This window comes from Phalaenopsis equestris, unplaced genomic scaffold (genome assembly GCF_001263595.1).
Source record: "Phalaenopsis equestris unplaced genomic scaffold, ASM126359v1 Scaffold000240, whole genome shotgun sequence".
NCBI classification, from domain to species: Eukaryota; Viridiplantae; Streptophyta; class Magnoliopsida; order Asparagales; family Orchidaceae; genus Phalaenopsis; species Phalaenopsis equestris.
In genome coordinates, this window is record NW_018164682.1 from 1,088,267 (window position 1) to 1,110,368 (window position 22,102).

Here is a 22,102-nt window from a genome sequence, read left to right on the forward strand (position 1 = left end):
ATATGTCCATTTAAATCTCCTCCAATAAAATTTTTTTCTTCAAGAGGTATCATTTGTATTAAGTCTTCTAAGTCATTCCAAAATTTATCTTTAGACTCTGTATCTAAACCTACTTGAGGAGCATAAACACTTATAATATTAAAAATCTTAGTATCAATGATAATCTTAAGGGCTATAATTCTATCACCAACTCTATTAATATTTACAACATTATCTTTCAAACTCTTATCTATAATTACACCTACACCATTTCTAGTGCGACTCTTACCAGAATACCAAAGTTTAAAACCTAAATTATCAATCTCCTTAGCCTTTTCTCCAACCCACTTAGTTTCTTGAATACATAAGATATTAATTTTCCTATGAATCATAATATCAACTAATTCCATTAATTTACCATTGAGAGTGCCTATATTCCAAGAACCTATCCTAATATTAGTTTCATTAGTTTCATGGACTAACTTCTTTACCCGCATTCGTCCGTAATGTGGGAACCCTTGCTTATTTAACACTACACCCGGGCGCCGGTATAGCTACCCTTGCACACTTTTCACTGTATTCAGGCTATACAGCGCGTCGCTTCCAGGGGACGCCCTAGCACTTACACAATGATCAAAAGGATTCATGTCATGATTTTTTCGATAAGTTTTACGCTGGCTGTCGACTACCTAACGCAACCCTCCACTTTTCGCATCCGGGCTTAGGACCAGCAACGGCAGTGTTCTAGAACTTGAACGTTGGCATAAAATTCTTTATTATAGGTAGCGTATTGGCGATGTGTTTCATTCAATTTCTCACTCTAATGTCTAATTGGATATCCATTCTGATTTATTATAGCGTCAATACCCACATTGAAAGCATTGCGGTCAACTTCAAAGATACAGTTGAATTTAGGAAGGGTAATTATTGGGGCATTAATCACAAGCTTGCTCAAGTTTATTAAAATTAGATTGCGTTGCATTGGTAAAAAAATATTTATAAATCTTAAAATTTTAAGTTAAAAAAACTATGAAGATAAAAGTTTTAAAGTTTATATATATTTTAAATTAGGAATTACAATGATTGGGGCATTAGTCGGTGATTGCTTAAGTTAGCAAAATTAGATTGTTGCTATAAAAAAAGAAATTATAAATCTGAAAAATTCTAGTTAAAAAAAATTTAAATCTTAAGAATTTAAGTCCTAATAATTTTATCAAAATTAAGGATTTTGGTCAAAAGAGAAAAAATGGAGCTGGACAAAAAAAAAAATCAAGAAATGAAAGCTACAATAATAATTTAATTAATTTTAAAATGCGGATCATCCGAATGAATTGAATGATATTCTTTTTCATGCTTTTCGTATGCTGCTAATCTAGTTTGTAATTATTGGATTTTCCCACTTATTTCTTCCATAACTTGTTATTGGTTCTGACGAGATGGGTTTCTCCTAGTAGGCAATCTAAGCTTGGGTTCTGATACCAAAATTTGACATCAGAGCAATAAAAAGCTGCTACAAAATAAACTCACAATGGAAAGTGATGAAATAAATAAAGAAATTATATACCTCAATTCAGAATTAAATTTGATGTTAATAGAATAAAACTTAGTGCAGCCAATACCACATAATAATCAAGAATGTAATATTACAAAAACTGTAATCTTGTTTTTGAATCAAAAGGTAGATCACTAGTTCATCACGAAAGAATCCTAGGTTCATAGCCTTGAACTATTTCGGGGTGGTCAGGGAGATTTTCCACAATTTGCTCCTCTTGTACCCCAATATAGGGTAGCTTTTTGAATTTAAGAACGAATGGCAACATGCATCTTGGCTATGAGTAAAATTTGAAATTCTCCTGCACTAACTCGATATAAGAACCAAGCAGTAAATATTTCGCAATAATTAAATATAAAGATTCAGTTAGAATAAGTAGGGAACCTGGTTTAAAAGATGTAGTGGCTTCATGATAACGTTTCCCTTCTAGAATTCACAGAAACTCTCCTAGACTTTAGACACACAGATGGGGTGCATGCAATAGAAGCGGTAGGATATAATTCTTGTACAAGAGTTCCTTTAAGACGTTTTTTAAATAAACCGAAAGAACGAGTGGCAATGATCTCTTCCACAGAATAATTGCTTTAAAGTAAAAGGTAAGAATGGAAGACATGAAAACTGGAGGGAAGGTATTATCGACGGACAAAATTTGCAGTTCTATATTGCTTTTTTTAATAAACCATTGTTTGGAAACATGGCCTTGGATTCATAGATTTACACAACATTTTGTGCACCCCATTTTTAATGCTGTTGATGGATGTTGAAATTGCTGCGAAGGTGCTGGTTTCTACCAGCTAGCCAGAATGGAAAGCTTAGGAACTTTTAAGCAAATCATTATTGGCAAGATCTTTGAACATGCTATGGTTGCCTCTCATGACCCAATCTGATATAATCTATATATGCTACTATATTACACCAAGCCGAATACACAACATATATTTAGACAAAGATCTATTTGGAATAATGTTTTTATCTTCTAATTTTCATTACACGGAGTGATCATCATCATATTTTTTTAGTATATATTAAAACTGTTTACATCAAAAATATTTATATACAATGATCATGATTTTCTAATAATCCTAATTAAATATATTGATTTATCATAATTGCAAAATACATTTATAACATGTATTTCTATCAGCAAGTACTATCAGTTTACTCCACCTGATACTTTTTATTCTCTGGAAACATGTAAATGCAATAAGATTGAGTGAACAACTCAGTAGGTTACACAAAGGCTACAACTAAAATTAATGTATGAAATAGAAAAATATACATGGTTACATGTATGATCACAATAATACAAGAAAAATATACATGATTGCATCATAATCATCTCATGTATGATATACAAGAAAGTTTGCAAGCCACTAAACATGTATACATATACTATAAGGCATGTAAATCACAATAAGGTAAAATCACAATAATCATAATGTAAGTATAATTCTCAGCACATATATAATATGCAAATTAGGTACTTTTGCTAATGATATGTAGTGTTTTTCTTATCAGCCATAGTAAAACATATATCATATCTTATCATGTCAATAACCACTATTAGAACAGTCACTTATTTGACATAGTGCACGGGAATCGCCACTTCTAGCCTGTTAACATTCATATCATATCATATTCATCTCTTATGATTCTTAACAAATATCAAGTTAACCCCATTTAAAAGAAAGCTCGTTAGCCCGTTAATCTGAATCACAATAGCCAGGTTTTCTTGTGTATACACATTTCATAATATTGTAGCATATTTAATCAACTATAACATACTCAACATCACGGTGTATATATTAAGTTTGCATGTAAAACAAAATGGGAAAATTCATAGTATGCAACAATTCATCAAACTACATGCACCAACCAAAACAGAAATTTAACATTAAGTCTGCATTCAATCATTCTTGTGTCAGTATTTCATAATATACATTTCTAATTATGCTTTTATTTAATTTTATTTAACTCAAATTAGGACTTCTTCCTCAAACAAAAGAAATTCTCGATGAAAATTCAATTTATTTATGTTAAAATATGCCGAATAAGCAGGGCAATAAAATATTAAAAGTTTGATGGCGAAAATTTCTAAAATGGAAATATATCACAAAGTTTGCATGTTTTGGACAACTTAAAGTTTGGAAAAAATAAAATGCAAAATCATTGAAATAAGAGTTTTGATAACGATCGCCTATTTTGAGTTGGTCAATTTTTTAAATTGTCCGTCACACAAACATCAAGCTAGAACCCTCAAAATCAAGCTTTCATTTTCTTTCTCCATTTCTTTTTCCCTTAGTTCTCCATACTCCCTCATGGTTTTGAAATGGTAAAAGGCATGGTGAAGCTTCCTAATAAAACCATCAATGAAATTTATATAAAAAATGTGGCAAGTACGTATATGTAAACATGAGAATTCTTTGAATTAACTTGTAAAGTTCATGTAAATTCTTTTATATTTTGAAATATAGAGCTCCAAAAAGTGTGGAATAAAATCATAAAATATGTTATAATGACCAATGTTTAAAATTGCGTAATTAGATATTGAAATGTTTTTTGTTCGTGAGATGGGGTGTAAACCTTGAGGCGGTCCGAGGCATAAGCCTCACAATTTGAAAATAGTGTTATCAAAATAAAAAGGAAAAAAAATATAATAGCATCATAATTTATAAATATTTGAATTAAAACATATTAACATCATAAAATGATAAAAAGTGATAAATTACTCAAAATATATACTTAAGTCATAAATTAAATTTAATATAAAAGACTTCATTCTTATTGTTTCTAACATAATGTCATAAATCATCCATAGTTGTATATAAATAAAAAATAATCAAAAGTCCTAAACACTCATCACTTTAAGTACTTCATTGGAATTATCATCTTAATGTATTGCTTTCTCCCCTGGCTTTTCGTCAGTCGAGTCTTAGTTCTCCCATTCTTCTTCTGCTTCTTCAACCCTCATCATCATTCTTTTCCCTATTCAATTATAAAACATTAATCAATTGCTAACATTAAATTAACATTCAAGAAAATGTCAAATACTTTAATTTAAAAAAAACAATTTCTTTGTTTTTGAATATAATAATTTAATATTGCTCTCTCGTGACCTCACTCAGATTTGTGGTAGTCAAACATTTGGTCGAAATGAACGCATTTTACATTTAGAGCAGCAACATAGAATTTTACTCTCCTTTCTTCACTCATCCTTCACTCCCCTTGCCCATCATTAAGAAGTTAAATAATTCTTATTGAACAAGCTACTCGACACATGCCTTGAATTTGAACAAGTTATAGTTGAAGTCAAGAAATTGATTGAAGTTGGTTTTGTTCGGGAGGAAAAATATCCAAGTTGGTTAGCCAACGCAATATCAGTCAAGAAGAAAAAATATCAGATTCAAGTATGCATTGACTTTCGAGACCTGAATAAAGCATGTCCTAAATATAAATTTCCATTCGCTATACTAGAACTCATGGTCGACATTGTTTCTTCTTACACAACCGTTCTCATTCATGAACAAATCATCTGGTTACAATAAGATTAAGATGACACTCGAAGAAGAGTACATTACTTTTTGGACACATCAGGATTTTTTGTTAGAAGCTCATGGCTTTTGGTCTTCAAAATGCCAGTGACACATATGAGCTGGTCATTACTAAAAATTTGATGAACTCATTAAAAATTTGATGAACTCATCCGTAATCAAATTGTGTGTTTTGTGGATGATTTAGTTAAAAATAAAGAAAAGGAAAACCACTTGTTTGATTTCAGAATTGTCTTTAAGAGGTTAGGACAGTCTAATATTAAAATAAATCATTTGAAGTGCTTCTTTGGTATTACTTCTAAAAAAGTTTTAGGATTTGAATGTGATTAAATATGATTTTCGGAAGGTTAAATCTATCTTAGAAATGCCACCCCATTAGAGCTTAACACAATTACAATCCTTTCAAGGGAGGTTGACATATCTTAGATGTTTTATATCTAATATTTATGGTAGGTGTCAGCCTTTTTCCACATTGACCAAAAAGAATGCCAAGTTTACTTGGGACAATATGTCAATATGCTTTTAAAAGCTTGAAGCAATATTTTATGACGGCGTACGTACTAGCAGCCCCTGTCATGGGTAGAGTGTTGATACTATACAACACAACATTAGACGACTCTTTCGGAGCTCTGTTATCTCGAATCAATGATAAGGATAAAAAAAAAGCTCTATATTACTTAAGTTGTTTAATATCGGAGGAGCTAAAATAGTTTTCAATTAGAAGCCTTTTTTGGCGTTAAACTTTTCAGTTCATAAACTACATTATTATATGCTTTCTCATGAAGTTAACTTCATTTCAAGGTTTAATCCATTACAACATTTGATGACTTGAACTGCGCTGTTTGGGAGACAAGCAAGATGTTCTATGATACTCTTGCAATTTGATACAGTTGTTTTTCTGTTCTGTGCTGTGAAAAGTTAGGCTCTAGCTGATTTCTTAGCAACATCTCCGCTTCTTTTAGAATCTCCTTTAAATGATGATTTCCTGAAGAACAAATAATGGGTTTGGGAGTTGTATTTTGACAAAGCTTCTTCTCAGGAAGGCGAAGAACTCTATTAGATCTTGTTGTAACTTTGTGACCACATTATCCTAATCTATATATCATGACTCAGCTCGGGGCTTGAAATTAATTAAGATGGGAACAAACAGTCGGACATTGATAGTTAAATTTTTTTCATACGTATTTTCTATAACTAATTATTAACATATAAAAGGACCACTAATCAAATTAAATTAAAGTAATATTAATAAAATTTATCTTGTTACTAGTTGGCGTCTTTTATACTCATTTTTTTTTGTCATTCATCTTTTAGTTAATTAAAGTAACTTGAAAAGTTAGATTAAAAATTACAGTGAGCTAAACAAGTCAGTGAATGTTTGTACTCCTAAACTATCGTAATATAATGGAAAAAGAAAACAATATGTATGTCAGTTAAATTTTTTAATAAATCAATATAAATATATGAGATGTTATTCAATGAATCTTATATCAATAACATACTAATTTCATTCTATATATCTATAAAGTCTAAAAATTGTGTTAATTAAGACACATCAATGTCAATATATTGTTTCATTTACGAGTATGGATATTTTAGTATTCTTCACTAGTACCAATAAAGGGTAGCTCCATCATAGTCAATCATGCACACACAAGTATCTAATAAAAATATCATTTTATAATAATAAATATTTATTTTTCATTAGCATAGCCGTTAATATACTTATAAATCAATTAATATCTTTAATAATTTAAATAATGTTGTGCACACTTATCATTCCTACAACATAAGCAAAAAATCACTATAATTCAAAATCCCAAGTTTGCAGTAATTTTAATATAACTAATGATAGTATAAATAAATGCATTTGGTCTAGAAGAAATAAAATAGTACAAGAACATGAGTACTTGTCTTGATGACGATTAATTTGTCATTTGATTTGCCTTGACGTCGACTCTTCTAAATTGCAAAACTAACATTAACATGTGTATTTATATATAAATTAATTATAATGATTATGTTATTACATATATACAAAGAAATAATTTATTTTATTTTAATTAACTATTAATTTTACATTATTTAAGTATAAGCTTTATATATATATATTAATTTTCATATTACTTGATTAAAAATATAAAACGAACCTTACTTTTTTCGAGCGAATGCCAAGCACACCCAGTCAAAGCTTCAGCTCTCCAGTACGCGTCCTCTTCCTCACGTCACCTCGTTGGGCATTCGCACAAGCCGTCGCTTTCATCTCGCTTCTTTTGCTGAACGTTGACATTGTCAGTTGTCGTAGCCCGCAAGGTGAAAACCCTAAAGGATTAATGATTAATTTCAAAAAAAATGCAAAGATGAATAAACTTTAAAATTGATATTTATTTGGTTTTATAAAATTTTCTCCCAAGAATATGCAAAGCAAAGAGAGATAATATATATTTTTTCTAATGATCAGATAACTATAAAGAAAAAACTTAAATGATTAAAAGATTAGATATGATAAATTATATAAATTTGGAACTAACCAATATGGAGTTTTATAGTTCAAACTTATGGAAATTATCATTAATAAATCTGTGATTCTTGTTGGCAGCCTGATATTCACAATAGGCTTCCTTTTATGATAATGTAATTTGAGAAATTATGAATTAATAGCAAAATCAATATTTGGTTGATTCATAGATACAAAGGTGAGTTTGATAGATAGAGTTACATTTTCAAGTTGTTCAATTATTTGTCAACAATAATAAATTGGTGATTACGTAATAGCTGAACTTGATTTTCTCAAGAGGTTTCTTGTTATGATAGTATAAATTAAGAAATTATGAATTAATAACAAAATCAATATTTGCTGATTCTTAGATTACAAAGGTGTGTTTGATGGATAGAAGCACATTGTCAAGTAGTTCAATTTATTTTCAACTTCAACATGTACGACTTGTATAATTTTAAAATTCCGAACACAACCCAATATAAAGCATATTTGGGGCACAACAGAGACTATTTCACATCTTAGTGTTGCTCCTGGTGTTATGATTCGGTTTACAAAACGGTTTGATTTAATTTTATACTTTTTTTAACTCTTTTTTTTTCCGATGTTTATAGATTTCCGCTTAGATTGAAAATAAAATTTTATAAGATGGTGGTGAGACCTGCAATGCCCTATGACACTGATTGTTGGCCTTTAAAAGAGAAACATAATACTAAGTTAAGTGTTGCCGAGATGACAATGATTAGGTGGATGAGTGACTTTACACTTAGAAACGAAATGTGAAATAAATATTTTTGGATAGGGTTGGTGTAGCTCCAGTGACAGACAAAATTAGGGAGAGTCGTCTTAGATGGTTTGGTCACATTAAACGTCGTCCATCTGAAGATTCTATTAAGAGAGTAGATCTGTTAGATTCGACTTATGTTAAGAAAGGAAGGGGTAGATTTATGAAGACTTGGGCTTATTGTATAAAAAATAATCTTAATTTATTAGAACTAAATGAAAATATGACACTAAATAGGACGCAATGGAGAAAAAGGATTCATGTAGCCGACCCCACGTAGTGGGATTAAGGCTTTGTTGTTGTTGTTATAGATGTAACATTCTCAAGTTTTTTTTTTTTTTATAGTTTAGTATTTTTACATTCAAATCGTTTTTCTTGTTCTTATTCATGATCTTACTTTGGCGTTTGATCCGTTAAGTTCTCTTTATTGTTATCAAAAGCTATGCTCTATTCATTAAGCTCTGCTCATGAGTGCGAGCTCTTGCATGTTCTTTTGCCGACCATGTGAGAGCTAACTTTGCTTCTTTGCTGAGCATCCAACTATTTATTTCTCTCTGCTTATGTATGGATAAATGCCATTGGTTTAAATTTCTCGAGTTTCCTCTCCTAACTTAAATTTTGAATCCAAAGTATATTTTATTTTGTTCTTAAGATTTTAAAAGGATATTTAAGTTTTTTTAGAAAAATAATGTTGATTATGTTTTTTTTTATAGTGACAATTTTGGATTTTTTTTCCTTTGGTGATCTATTAATTTAAGTTATTTTTTATTTATTTTTATTTTCTTATTAGGAGAATGTATTCTAATTTAGTTAGTGATCTATTCGGTAAAATCTATGATGTTAGTATTCTTTCGTAAAAGTATGTTACCAAATTGGATGAAGTATGAGCTATAGATTGAGGGACTACAAAATTCAAATATTATTGCTAGGGAAAATGTAAGGGAAAGTACTAAGAATCTTTGATCTTGCCCAAGATAGTATTCTTATAACATTCAAAACAACATGTAGGTGTAGAGAGACTGAAAGAAGAAGAATGACATTTAAGAAGCGTCTTTCTTTTTGGCAAAGCCTTCACTCTAACCATCTATCAAGTGAAAATTTATTGTGGTTGGAGCCTTGCAGTGTTATGATCCAAAAAAGAGGAGGATACTTGGACCATTGTCAACTTAAAATAGATTTTATTTTTAATCTTTGAGGTCTTGATTTCAAGGCTTAGCATATGCGGGTTTGTGTCGCAAAATAAAAAGAGATCTGTTAGTTTTAATGTTAAAGGTAAATTTCATGAAGAAATAACTTGCATGTTCTATTAAATCACGTATCCATATAATTCAACTAAGAATCCATTTTATTTTAAGTTTTTTTCTTATACAGCCAATAATATGCTTTTCAGTACAAGTAGAACATGTATCGAGGGAAGGATTTAGATAAGACCAAATTTTTGAATGAGAAGATATAAGATGATTTGTGGTGCGATGAAATTGATTGTATTATATCTCTTACAAAAGCCAGCACTCGTGATGCTAGAGTATCTGATCCTGATTAACTTTTTTTGCACCTTGTGTATAATATAACATTTGGGATCTTATGATTGAACGATGAAATAGAATTATCACATTATCTGAAGGGAGATAATGAATCCATTTTTTGTAAGTTGTATGGTGTTCCTATGCAAAGATGGAGCAAAAAAGCACTTTATTGATTGCTTAGCTCACTTCTTTAATCGAAGATAACATGTAATTAATATTGTGTCACTTATTAGCTATCAATACTAAAGTTTAAATTATTAGATTTTTTTTTGGGTTAAATATTATAGCCATGTTTGGCTAAAGGAGGCTACAAATTGTGTTGCTCCATATAAAGACATGAAAAAATCAAATAAGCGGAGCAGATATTTGAAAGTATATATTTTTTTAATATTGAAGGAGTGCAATGTTGAATTCAACATTTCCTAGCTTCTTTTGATTTGTACTTTTGTTATTCATGGCTCCGTTGTTTTTATAGGAGCTGTGGTTATAGAGACTTGGTAGATGGTATGTGATGTTTTTTCCTTTTGATTCCATTGTTTGTCTTCTAAATTGCCATTAAAAAACATGTTTCTTATCTTATTGTGACAGAAGATGGATTAAACATGATGGATGAATATTCGGTGTATGAGCACACCAATTTTCACTTTCTAAGAGGATCCTAAGATATGCTTAACGAGAGACTTAGATGTGGTATATTGGTTGGGAAGATTAACTATAGTGAATGACTTTAAAATGCTTGAATTCACTAATCACTCTCTTAATGAGCCTACTTTTGGATACCCTTTTCTAGATTAAGGTGTGAATTCTTTTAAAGAAGATTTGAGTGCTAATATTGGTCATGATCATATTGCTGAGTGTGGATATGCTCATATTTCATGTGGTTATCTTGAAGAGGACATTGGTGTTACCTTTTTTTCTTTGTTCTTATATATGTGTGTGTGTGTGTGTGTGTGTGTGTGTGTGTGTGTGTGTGTGTGTGTGATTTAATAATTAATTGATACTAATGTTGGTGTGTTTTTTTGACAACAACAACAATAACAACCCTGAATCCCACTAAGTGGGGTCAACTACATGAAACATTTTTTTCTCCATTATATCTTATTGAGTGTCTTGTTTTCATTTAATTCTAATAGATTAAGATCATATTTTTACAATATGCCCAAGTTTTTTAGGACTGCCTCTGCCTTTCTTAACATCAGTCGAATCTAAAACATCTACTATCCTAACTGGATTATCAAAAGGTCAATGTTTAATGTGACGGAACCATCTAAGACTTCTCTCTCTAATCTTGCCGCCACTGGACCTACACCAACCCTATCATGGGTATATTCATTTCACATTTTGTCTCTAAGTGTACCTAAGCATTCTCATCTTTGCAACACTTAATTTTGTTTTATGCTTCTCTTTTAAAGGCTCTTTTAAAGGCCAACATTTTGCACATTTTGCGTCATAGAGCATAGCAGGTCTCACCACCATCTTATGACATTTTCCTTTCAGTTTGAGTGGTACTTTTATATCACACAATAGGCCCGATGCATTCCTCCACTTCAACCAACCAACTTGAACCAACCAACTTGAATTCTACTACTAACATCCTCATCAATATCACCATTACTTTGAACAATAGACCTGAGATATCTAAAACATTCACACTTTCTAATGATTTGAACACACATTGTTACAACTTTTCCACTAGAGCTGCTACTAAAATTACATTCCATGTATTTAATTTTAGTTCTACTCAAACGAAAACCTTTAGAATCTAATGTAGACCTCCATAAATCAAATTTTTCTTGAACACTAGTCTTATCCACAAGAAGGATATCATCAACGCAAAACATACACCAAGGTACATCCTCCTATAAATGTCCAGTAAGAATATCCATAACTAAAGCAAAAAGATATGTGCTTAAAGTCGATGTCTGATGTAATGCAACTAAAATAGAAAAATACTTGGTCTATCATAATTATGTACGAACACAACAACTCTAGTATACTTATCTTTAATGACTTTAATATAAGTCATATCAACACTTTTATTCGCTAGAGGTCTCCTAAGGACTTCTCTTGGTATCTTATCGTAAGCTTTTTCTAAATCAGTAAAAATCATATGTAGATGCTCCTTATTCTCTCTGTACTTCTCCATCATACCTCTCAATACATGTATAGGTTCCATAGTCAATTCCATAGTAGACCTGATAGTAGACCTGCCCGACATAAATTTAAATTGATAATGAGAAATCTTTGTATCACATCTTAACCTATGTTCGATTACCCTCTCCCATAATTTTAAAATATGACACATCAAATTTCTTTATAATTTGCACACTCTTGTGCACCTCCTTTATTCATAAAAATGGGGGCCAAAATACTCTTCCTCCACTCGTCACACATCCTTTTAAATTTTAAAATAATATTAAAGACTTTAGTAAGCCAAGAAGCTCCCAAATCTCCTAAATTATTTTCACACTTCAATTGAGATATCATCAGGTCCTATTGATTTTCTTTAAAGCATCGTCAACTTCTTCTTTACTAATGTGACTGTAAAAGTAAAACATTTTATTTTTATTAATGACATTAAGATCATATCGTATTTTCAGAAACTTCATTGAAAAACTTCTCATATAATTCACCCACCTTTGTTGAATATCTTCTTCCAAGAAAAGCATTTTGTGATTTTCATATTTAATCTTAACTTTACTCAAGCTAAATCTTAACTTTACTTTTCTTTTTGTTTGGCTAGTTTATACATATATTTTTCATTCTCCTTAGTATCTAATATATTATAAAAACCATTAAAAACAGAATTTTTAGCGTCATAAATTATTCTCTTAATTCTTTACTCCCTACGAGCCACCTTATATTTTTTCCAATTCTCTAATTTTTTTACATTTAAATCATTTTTTGTAACACTTATATTTTATCTTTTTTTGCACATTATTATTCTACCACCAGCTATTTTTTTATATAGTATTTTTTTTTCTTTTGATTCTCCAAGTATATTTTTTGTCACTTGTTTAATAGTGTTTGTTACTTTATTCCATATATACTTTGCTTCTTTATGAACATCCCAAATCTTGAAATTTTGAAGTTTACTCATAAAAATAATTTTATTTGTCTTTTAGTGCCCCCATCTAATTCTATAACAACAATCTCTAGTATTTTTTATCTTACAACTCTCATTTTAAAATCCAAAATTAATAATCGATATTGAGTATTTAAATTCATTTGGAATGACCTCACAATCTTTGCATTCTAGATGAACTTTTCTCATAAGAAAATAGTCTTTTTGTGTTTTATTACATCCAATCTTATAAGTAATAATACATCATCTCTTTTCTTAAATAAAGTACGACCATTAACAAAATTAGACCCTAAAACAAAATTTACTATGATTCTATTTTCTTCATTGATCACTCCTAAACCGTAGCCACCAGAAATTTTTCTAAAATCATCTATCACTCTGCCAACATGTCTGGTTAAATCTCCTCCAATAAAAATTTTTCTTTAAGAAGTGTCATTTGTATTAATTCTTCTAGGTCATTCCAGAATTTTTCTTTAGATCCTATATCTAAACCTACTTGAGGAGTATTATCACTTATAACATTAAAAATCTTAGTATCAACAACAATTTTAAGGGCAAAAATTCTATCTTCAATTCTATTAGTTTTTACATCATTATGTTTCAAACTCTTATATATAATTACACCTACAATATTTCTAGTGCGACTCCGACCTGAATATCAAAGTTAAAAATCTAATCTATCAATCTCTTTAGCATTTTTTCCAACTCATTTAGTTTCTTGAATAAATAAAATATTTATATTCCTATGAACTATAATATTAACTAATTTCATTAATTTATGTATGAGAGTACATATATTCCAAGATCATATCCTAATATTAGTTTCATAAACTAGCTTCGCTACTCGCATTCGCCCTTAATGTGGGAACTGTTGCTTATTTAACACTACACCCGGATGTTGGTGTAGCTGCCCTTGCATATTTTCACTGTGCTTAGGTCTTACGACGCGTCGCTTTCAGAGGATGTCCTAGTATTTATACAAGGGTTTAAAGAATTCATGTCATGATTTTTTGACAAATTTATGTTGGTTGTTGACTACCTAACACAACCCTTAACTTTTCATATCTAAGGCTTAGGACTCGACAATGACAATTTTTTTTGTTCATAATTGACAATTAATAGTTTTTATTAATTTAATTTTAATAATATTTTTTAGTTTTTCTTTTGTTGTTAAGCTTTTTTATTGGAAGTATATGATATTATATTTCATTGTGTATTATTTTTTTAATTTAAAAGTGTTAGTTTTTTGTTTTGATTTTACATTTTATATTATTAACTATAAAAGCGAACATTATTCTTGTTGTGTGGTTATTTCATGTTGTATCTATGTCATATGTTGCTTATGTATTGTGTACGTAATTGTGCTTCGTAGCTAACGAGGATAGTTAGGTCAAAATAAAATTAAAGAGAAAATGAACAAATTTGTTCCTTGTTTTAATTTTGATCAATAGAGTTGAGGGACCAAAAAGTTGCCTAGGTCTAAAAGAGTTAATTTTTTATTAGTGGAGGAATTAAATTGGCGAAATCTTAGGTCAAAGTGAATACACCCCAAATAGTCCAGGGCTACTGTGATCTTTTACTCGAATTAACTTTTTGTCTACTATTTATATTGGCTTATGCAAATAGTTTCTGAATGAGGGAATCATGGGTCATGATTTGGTCTTAAATCATTTCTTCCTCATCTCTGAGCATAATGGTGATGGCTATTTTGAAATATCCAGGCAATATGTTGAGCCAAAGTTAGAAGAAATGACGACTTTATATTTAATTGTAAAGTACTTCAGAAAATAATTTTTTTTTTGTCCGATGCCTGTCTTAATAAAGTGTTCTCTCTCATGATCTGGAAATGTGATTAATCATGAGTGCTAGCTGTCATTGGAAGCCTCAGAGTTAGATCGATTTCTTTATGACGGCATAATTTTTGCTTTATGCATTATTCATTACTTAATCTTGAATTACTTTCATGAGTTCTCACAAGTGATGTAGTTTCTTTTACAGCCCACAAAGGTGACTTGGTGGTCTGGGAAAAAAAAATCAATTTCCGTTCACTACTTAGATTATGTTATGTTGATAAATTTTAGATGATAGGATCATGAAATATTGATAAGGTCTGCCGCCATTGCCCCGCCATCTCCTTTCAGCATAGGGATGGTAATTATTTTGTAACATTATTTTGATAGGCTAACTTGAAATGTGAAGACATCAGAATGTCAAATTTAATTGTAAAGCCGTATGACTATTCTTTGTAAAGGATTCTCCACCGTATCATGAAACAGGTAATTGACCTTGTTTGCTTGCACCTATCATAAGCTTCTAATTAAAAACATTAGTTCCTTTATGAAAGAAAATTCTTTATTTGTGTTTTTATTTATTGGCCATAGAAGTACTTATTTTCCAATTTTCTCAAATTAAGCTGCTTATTTTTTGGCCCAAAACTAGTTCGGTTGTTTAGTGTTTTAAGGAAAAAAAAAAAGTCATACTATTTAGATTTGGTTGTGTTGATAGATTTTGATTGATAACTTTATGAATCTTAATAGCAACTGCGGTTATCCCCTACCATTTTTCCGAGCAACAGCGCAATAATTATTTTTGAACGTGAATGATGGCTGAAATGAGAAGACATCGCAATGTTAAATTTGATTGTAGAGCTCAATGACTATAATTAAAAAATAGTTCTCCCCTATGATTTAAAGAATTAATCATCAGGATGGAATATTTTTAGAAGGAACATCAAGTTTTCTATGATGGTAGAATTTTTTTGGTGTTGCCTTCTACTTTATTTTATGTTGAAAGGATACTTGGTGTTCGCGTATGACGTTACAAAGGTTATTTAAGAAGAGAATTGTATTAATAAGAAGGCATGAAGCTAAATATCATTGACATGTAACGTGTGAATGGGATTGAGAAGAATTATAAAAAGGGTAGTAATCGCTGACTAGGGCGTAGTGTTTTTGGTGATTTATAAAATGTTGGGTACCGATATGAGAATTTAAAAAAATGTTAGATGTAAGCAAGAAAAATGAGCTTTGAAGCTTTTATCAGGCTGAGCAGTATGAAAATATTATTTTAAGAAGTTGAATAAAAGCTCTTAGAACAAAATTTTTTCAGAAGAGCGGAATAAAGGGAATAATAAATCGTATCACTGTTTCATCTGAATACGAAGTAGGGTTAGATTGGATGAATATGCATGCTAATAAATTTATAGGCCATAATGAGATATCTACTCAGTTTTAAGGAATTATGGATGCTGACTTCTGTGTTTAATAAAACTTTTTAGTGAATTCTTTGACTAATAAGATGTCTGATGATTGTAATGGATATATGTCATATTCATCTATGAGCCAAAGGGTATCTAGAATCATAATAATGTTGGAAATCAAACTTATTATTCAAACCATAAATTAAGAGAAATGACGATTGAGCAAAAATTTAGAAGCATTATTTTGATCAGAAAGTTGTGATCTCTCTATTAAGTTTAACTAAAACGTATAAAGAATGATGGGGTTAATTCTAAATTCATATATTTAATAACAGCAGCACAATCAGATTCAAAGTGAATCTTGTTCCAACTAAATATTGCTGCTATCTTGGCTGCAAAGAAAATGGCTTACATTTCCGCCTCCTCAGGAGAGTCAGCCTACACAAGGTAGGCAAAAAAGCATTTACATTCGCCCAATTCATTTCTAAACACCCCACCTGCACCACCACAGTCCAAAGTCCAGATACCATCCACATTCACTTTCATCCACGCAATAGGAGGCTTTCTCCATACAACCTGTTGAATTTTCATTTTCACAAGTCCCAACTTATAAACTGAATGTTCAGAAATTCAGAAAAATATCCTCTTACCAGCCTCTTACCAGAAAAAAAAAAAGCACAGTAATCACCATGCTTATTTATTTAAAAAATGTAAGTTTCTTCCTTAGCAGCCACCCCCGTGGCCAAAGGAACCTCTCCATGGTGCTTAACTGATTTTCTGCACATCCAGAGAAACCAACAAATGATATAAGGCAGAAAATTAAAGAAGTGTTTACATTTCCTTCCCCGGTAAGATGAGCAATCCCTCAGATTATCACCACCAGGACAAGCTAAATCCATACTTAACTCATTGCACAAAATATTCCAAACTGAAGCAAAATGACACTTGAAAAATAAATGGTGAGCAGATTTCTCCTCACATTTGCATAAGATGCATTGTGAAGGAATTTTTAAACCTTTTAGTTTAATTATATCATCAAGTGGCAAGAGTTGATGGTATAATCTCCATAAAAAAAAGGACAGAAGGTGATAATGATTTATGCCATATGTTTTTCCGCCAATCTACAGACCTCCATGAGTAGAGATTATAATATAATGATTTAGATAGGGAATTAACCTTAAAGAACTTATACACCATCCAATCCTTCCTACTAACATCAATTGGGATTTTGGATATAGCCATAGCACAGCTCTTTCCCTCCAAATCATTAAGTAAAGCCAAATTCCATTTATTATTACACCACCAATTTGCCACCTTATCATCACCCATATTCTCCTTATAGCAAGGAGGAAATATCCTCCAAGCACCAGCAATCATTGCCAAAAAGATACCTGCCCATTTCCAATATCCCAATAGATGAATTTTTCTGCCCCATTTCTAGCATTAATCATAACTCTCCATATTTTAGAATCACCAGCATTATATGAAGCATACTTAGGATGTTTCCCCTTGCAGTATTTATGAAACATAAAATCAGACCGTAGGGAATTTCCAGCTCTAAATTTGAGCCACAGCATAGTAGAATTGATCTCTGCACAATGTTGAAGCTCCTGGAATCCCAAACCTCCAGCTGAACTTGGTTTACACATTTTTTTCCAAGCAGCCCAATGTATCCTATTCTTCTCCCCTGACCACAAAAACTTGTATTAAACTATCTTGTTTTATGTTTTAAATAGTGTAAATTGTTCCTTAATGACTTTATGAGGACCTTTGAGCTACAATGCATTACTTTGCACTGACAAGTGTGTGCATAGTTGACGTTTTTTGGTTAGAATGGACAAGTACGTTTGGGCATTTATGTGATGAAAGAGTACCTCAAAAACTTTTAAATTTGCTAACAAAATTGACTCCAATTGATGGATTAGGCTCGAGAAGACAATTGTTCTTATTTAGGCATACATTATTCTAAGTTAGATGTAGTAAATTTTTTTAAAAAATGCAAAATATTTGTATTAGAACTGTTATGAGGATATATCTTTTGAGGGAAAATTTTAGAAAAATGAATGCCTTTTAATTTCCATGTGCACATGCATCATTGGCTCCTGCTTGTTGGTTACATGCAATATTACTAAAGCACTACATGCTCTTAAAGTTATAGCACTAAATGCTCTTAATATTGGAAGCACTAAATATCGTCTTAAGCATTTGCTCAAGTGAAATGGGATGCTAAAAAAAGTTGCATATTGCATATAAACCAACTTTAAGTATGATGAAATTTTGATTTAAGAGTATGAAATGTTAATCATCACATTAATCAAAATTACTATGAATTTTGAGGTTCCATTGTTTCCAAGTTTAGAAGTTTCTATAAATAGATTGTCTTAAACAAATGTAATAAACCACTTCAGTATCATGTGTACCTGATAGAATTTAATTTTCTTTACTATCTATACCATTGTGATCAAAATTCTTGTTCTCTCAGTCCTATTACTAGATTTTCATTCCTTGGTCTTTTCTTTTATCTCCTAACAATCATTTTTTGTTCTTAAGATTTATTATACAAGAACTTAAAAGCTCTTGTACTTCTAATTTGTTTAGTTTTTTTTTCCCAGCACGTATTTGTTATTATACGAGATGAGAATGCTTAGGTGGATGAGTGGCTTGGCACTTGGTGATAAAATGCGAAATGAATACATCTGTGATAGAGTTGGTGTAGCTCCTGTGGCGGATAAAATTAGAGAGAGTCGTCTTAGGTGGTTTGGTCACATTAAACGTCGACCATCTGATGATCCAATTAGGAGAGTAGTTGTTTTAGATTCGCCTTATGTTGCAAAAGGCAGAGTTAGACCTAGAAAGACTTGGGCATATTGTATAAAGTGATCTTAATTTATTAGAATTAAATAACAATATAACACTCAATAGGACGCAATGGAGAAAAAGATTCATGTACCGGACCCTACTTAGTGGGATAAAGGGTGGTTGTTATTGTTGTTGTATTTGTTTTTATGTATATTTTCCGACCTCATGCAGTGGGATTAAGGCTTTGTTGTTGTTGCTGTATATTTTTGTAGGACCTCGTTTCAAGTCATTATCCTGAAAAATCAACTCACCTTTTGCTGTTCGAAGTATTATCACCTATCTCTTCATTGTTGCTTGCCTGGATACAATCTTATTCTCTTCGCATCAAGTTGCGTTCCTTGATTATCTCTCTGATTCTTTGTTGCTGATTATATTTGCAACTCTTTGCTATCTTCTATGAAACCAATAACAACATGAAAGAACCTTTATTAGTGTATATCTACATATAGAAATCCTCCGAACCACTACATTTGTGGGGGAATGCGTGTCCTCTTTATTTATTTGCAGCTTTAATAGGATCATTTGATGTATTTTATTAAAACAAAAAGCTTAACCGAATGCTGTAATGAAATTTTCAAATGACTTTTTTGTTGTTGATTACATACTACTTCCCTTCAATAGATCTAAAGATTCTTTGTAACGACGTTCATCTTTTGCTGGTAAACATGAGCTCCAAGAAATGTTATCTTCTTAATCATTTTCTCATAAAGGCCTATTTATTAAATTTCAGGCAAGCAATGCTTCTGAGAAAAAGACCGAATCCGAACCTTCTTTCGAACTGCTGACAAATCCCGCAAGGGTTGTACCCGCACAAGAAAAATACATCAGATTCCTGGAGGGAAGCAGATACGTACCGGTGAAGCTCGCACCTTCGGGTTTTGTTCTATTGAGAGATCTACAGCCGGCAGAAGCCGAGGTTCTCGCTCTCACCGATGCCCCGTCGAATGTATCCTCTTCAAATGCCGCTCAACAAAGCTCCGAACCGTCAGCCATGACTGTAGATGAGGAGCCTCAGCCCCCGCAACCCTTTGAATTATCTGCGTAGACAACTGGGCTCGATAGAGTTTGTCCCATTTCATTGTTTTCAGGCCAGCAGAACATCTTTTCACAGGTTTACGAAAACTGCTTTGGTTAATGAAAGTGTGATGACATTGTTCTCTTTGGCTTTAGATCAGGCGGATTTTGTTCTTAATGTCGTAAAAATTTTCTACAGGCTGCCGGTGGGGCGAAATGATTTGTAGTTCTGGGTTCTTAATTTATTGTTGTGTTTTTCTCCATATTATTTATTTGGATTTTGTAGCCATTTTGAGAGATGTACTTGTATACGAATATTATCTGCCTTTTTTTGGCAAACTTTGTTTTCGAATTGTTCATGGGAAGCCATAGTTTGATTTGGGGCTGCAGTCTAATCCAATTCAGGTATTCAATTATGGGCAACTTATAGGTTGACAATACTTTACCATACATATCATGTGGGAACTTTGATTTTTGAATGATGCAGTCTATTATTATTTCTTAGGGGCATTTTACTTACATATACTATTCAATTCCTACATGTTTATGTATCTCACCCAAACTTTATTTTTTTGTATTTCTATCATCCAAATTTTCAAAAGTACAATACACCTTTTTATACTTATGTAAGGTATATATTTTACATGCCAAATAAATTAGTTCTTTTGGGTCGGGCTTCATGTGGGCATGCCAAGTTTGGCTATTGCTGGCTTTTGACAAAGTCAAAGCTGGCTCGAGCCTGCCAAATTTCTATGCTTTCACAACTAAGCCAGCCGATTCTAAGTGAGCATATTGTCGGGCCACCAGCACAATGCCCAGGTATAATATTAGTTAGCTACACGAAAAATGTGCCATTGTCGTGTGAAGGGGGAAACAACCTATTATATGCTATTTTTATTTCAATTTTAATTTAGATTGGCCCAAAATTGAATTTAGAGCAAAATGTTCTTAAAAGATTAAAGATCACAATGTAAAGTTGGTCATGTAGCATGAATGCGCAAAATTGTCTTTGTACTTCTAAATTACACAATAATGTGATTGCCATATTTAAATTATCATATTGTTCTTTTCTGTTCTTGCTGGTATTCCCTTCAACTTTTAGTAGTTCACCCATATAGTGATGATATTCTATCATGGAATTGATTAAAGCTATCAGTATGGTGGTAGTGCATTGATATGTTGAATTATAGGGACACTTATATTATTATTAGGGAAATTTACCACACCATTCTTATGTATTTACAAATCCAACAACTAAACCTTCATATTTTAGATGCATATCACTCAAATTTTTAACATCACATTAAAAATATCACCATCATTATTATTTTTTTTAAAGTGAAATGTACAATTTCATAAACATGTGTGGTATAAATATCAAATTTTGTGTGTTAGATATATAAATACATAAACATTGTGTGGTGTATATGTAAATTTCTTTGTTTTTTTTAGTAGAAAAATTCAAATTAATTAATCAATGCTTTATGGATGTCAACAATTATGTTTGTTCAATCAAATATCATTATGTTGTGTTTTTCAGCTTTTTGTTCTTTCAATAAAATATATAAGTCAGCTCCATGTTCAATTTGAAGTGTGCTCAAAATTCAGTTCACAAAACCATATTATAGTGATATAAGCTGAATTTAAAATCTGAAGTGAATATCTATCAAACCCTCACTTAGCACATCATTTTAAGAAGTTCAAAAAATGAAGGCATTTCTTTCCTTGCTTTGTCAATTCTAGTCGAAGTCTTTGTGTGGAAACATCTTCATGTCATGTTATTAGTAATATTGATTCTTTTTCATTAAACTTTAGAAATTTAAGCATGTCTATTAATGACAAACCATGTCAATCAGAATGTTGACAAAGAAGCATCTAACCTCTTGAACAGTGGCATATAAGAAAAACACTGGCTTAGCATCTATTTTGATGAGAGAACTATTTCATAAAAGTTATAATTTAGATTGATATTGATGGAAAGCCTAAGTTTTCTCCTAAAAAATGTCAATGATTATGAAAGAAGACTCAAATTTATGTAGTATAAGAGGGATGGATG

At 31.2% G+C, this 22,102-nt stretch overlaps 1 protein-coding gene across 1 annotated transcript in view; it reads left to right on the forward strand.

The window, feature by feature from the left end:
- Positions 1-20,400, forward strand: part of LOC110024059 (26S proteasome non-ATPase regulatory subunit 1 homolog A-like) — a 44,617-nt gene extending 24,217 nt beyond the window's left edge. The window contains exon 14 of the mRNA XM_020723791.1: positions 19,763-20,400. Coding sequence (XP_020579450.1) covers positions 19,763-20,077 — 315 coding nt within the window. The 3' untranslated portion in view covers positions 20,078-20,400. The remainder of the gene's footprint in view (positions 1-19,762) is intronic.
- Positions 20,401-22,102: the final 1,702 nt, after the last annotated feature.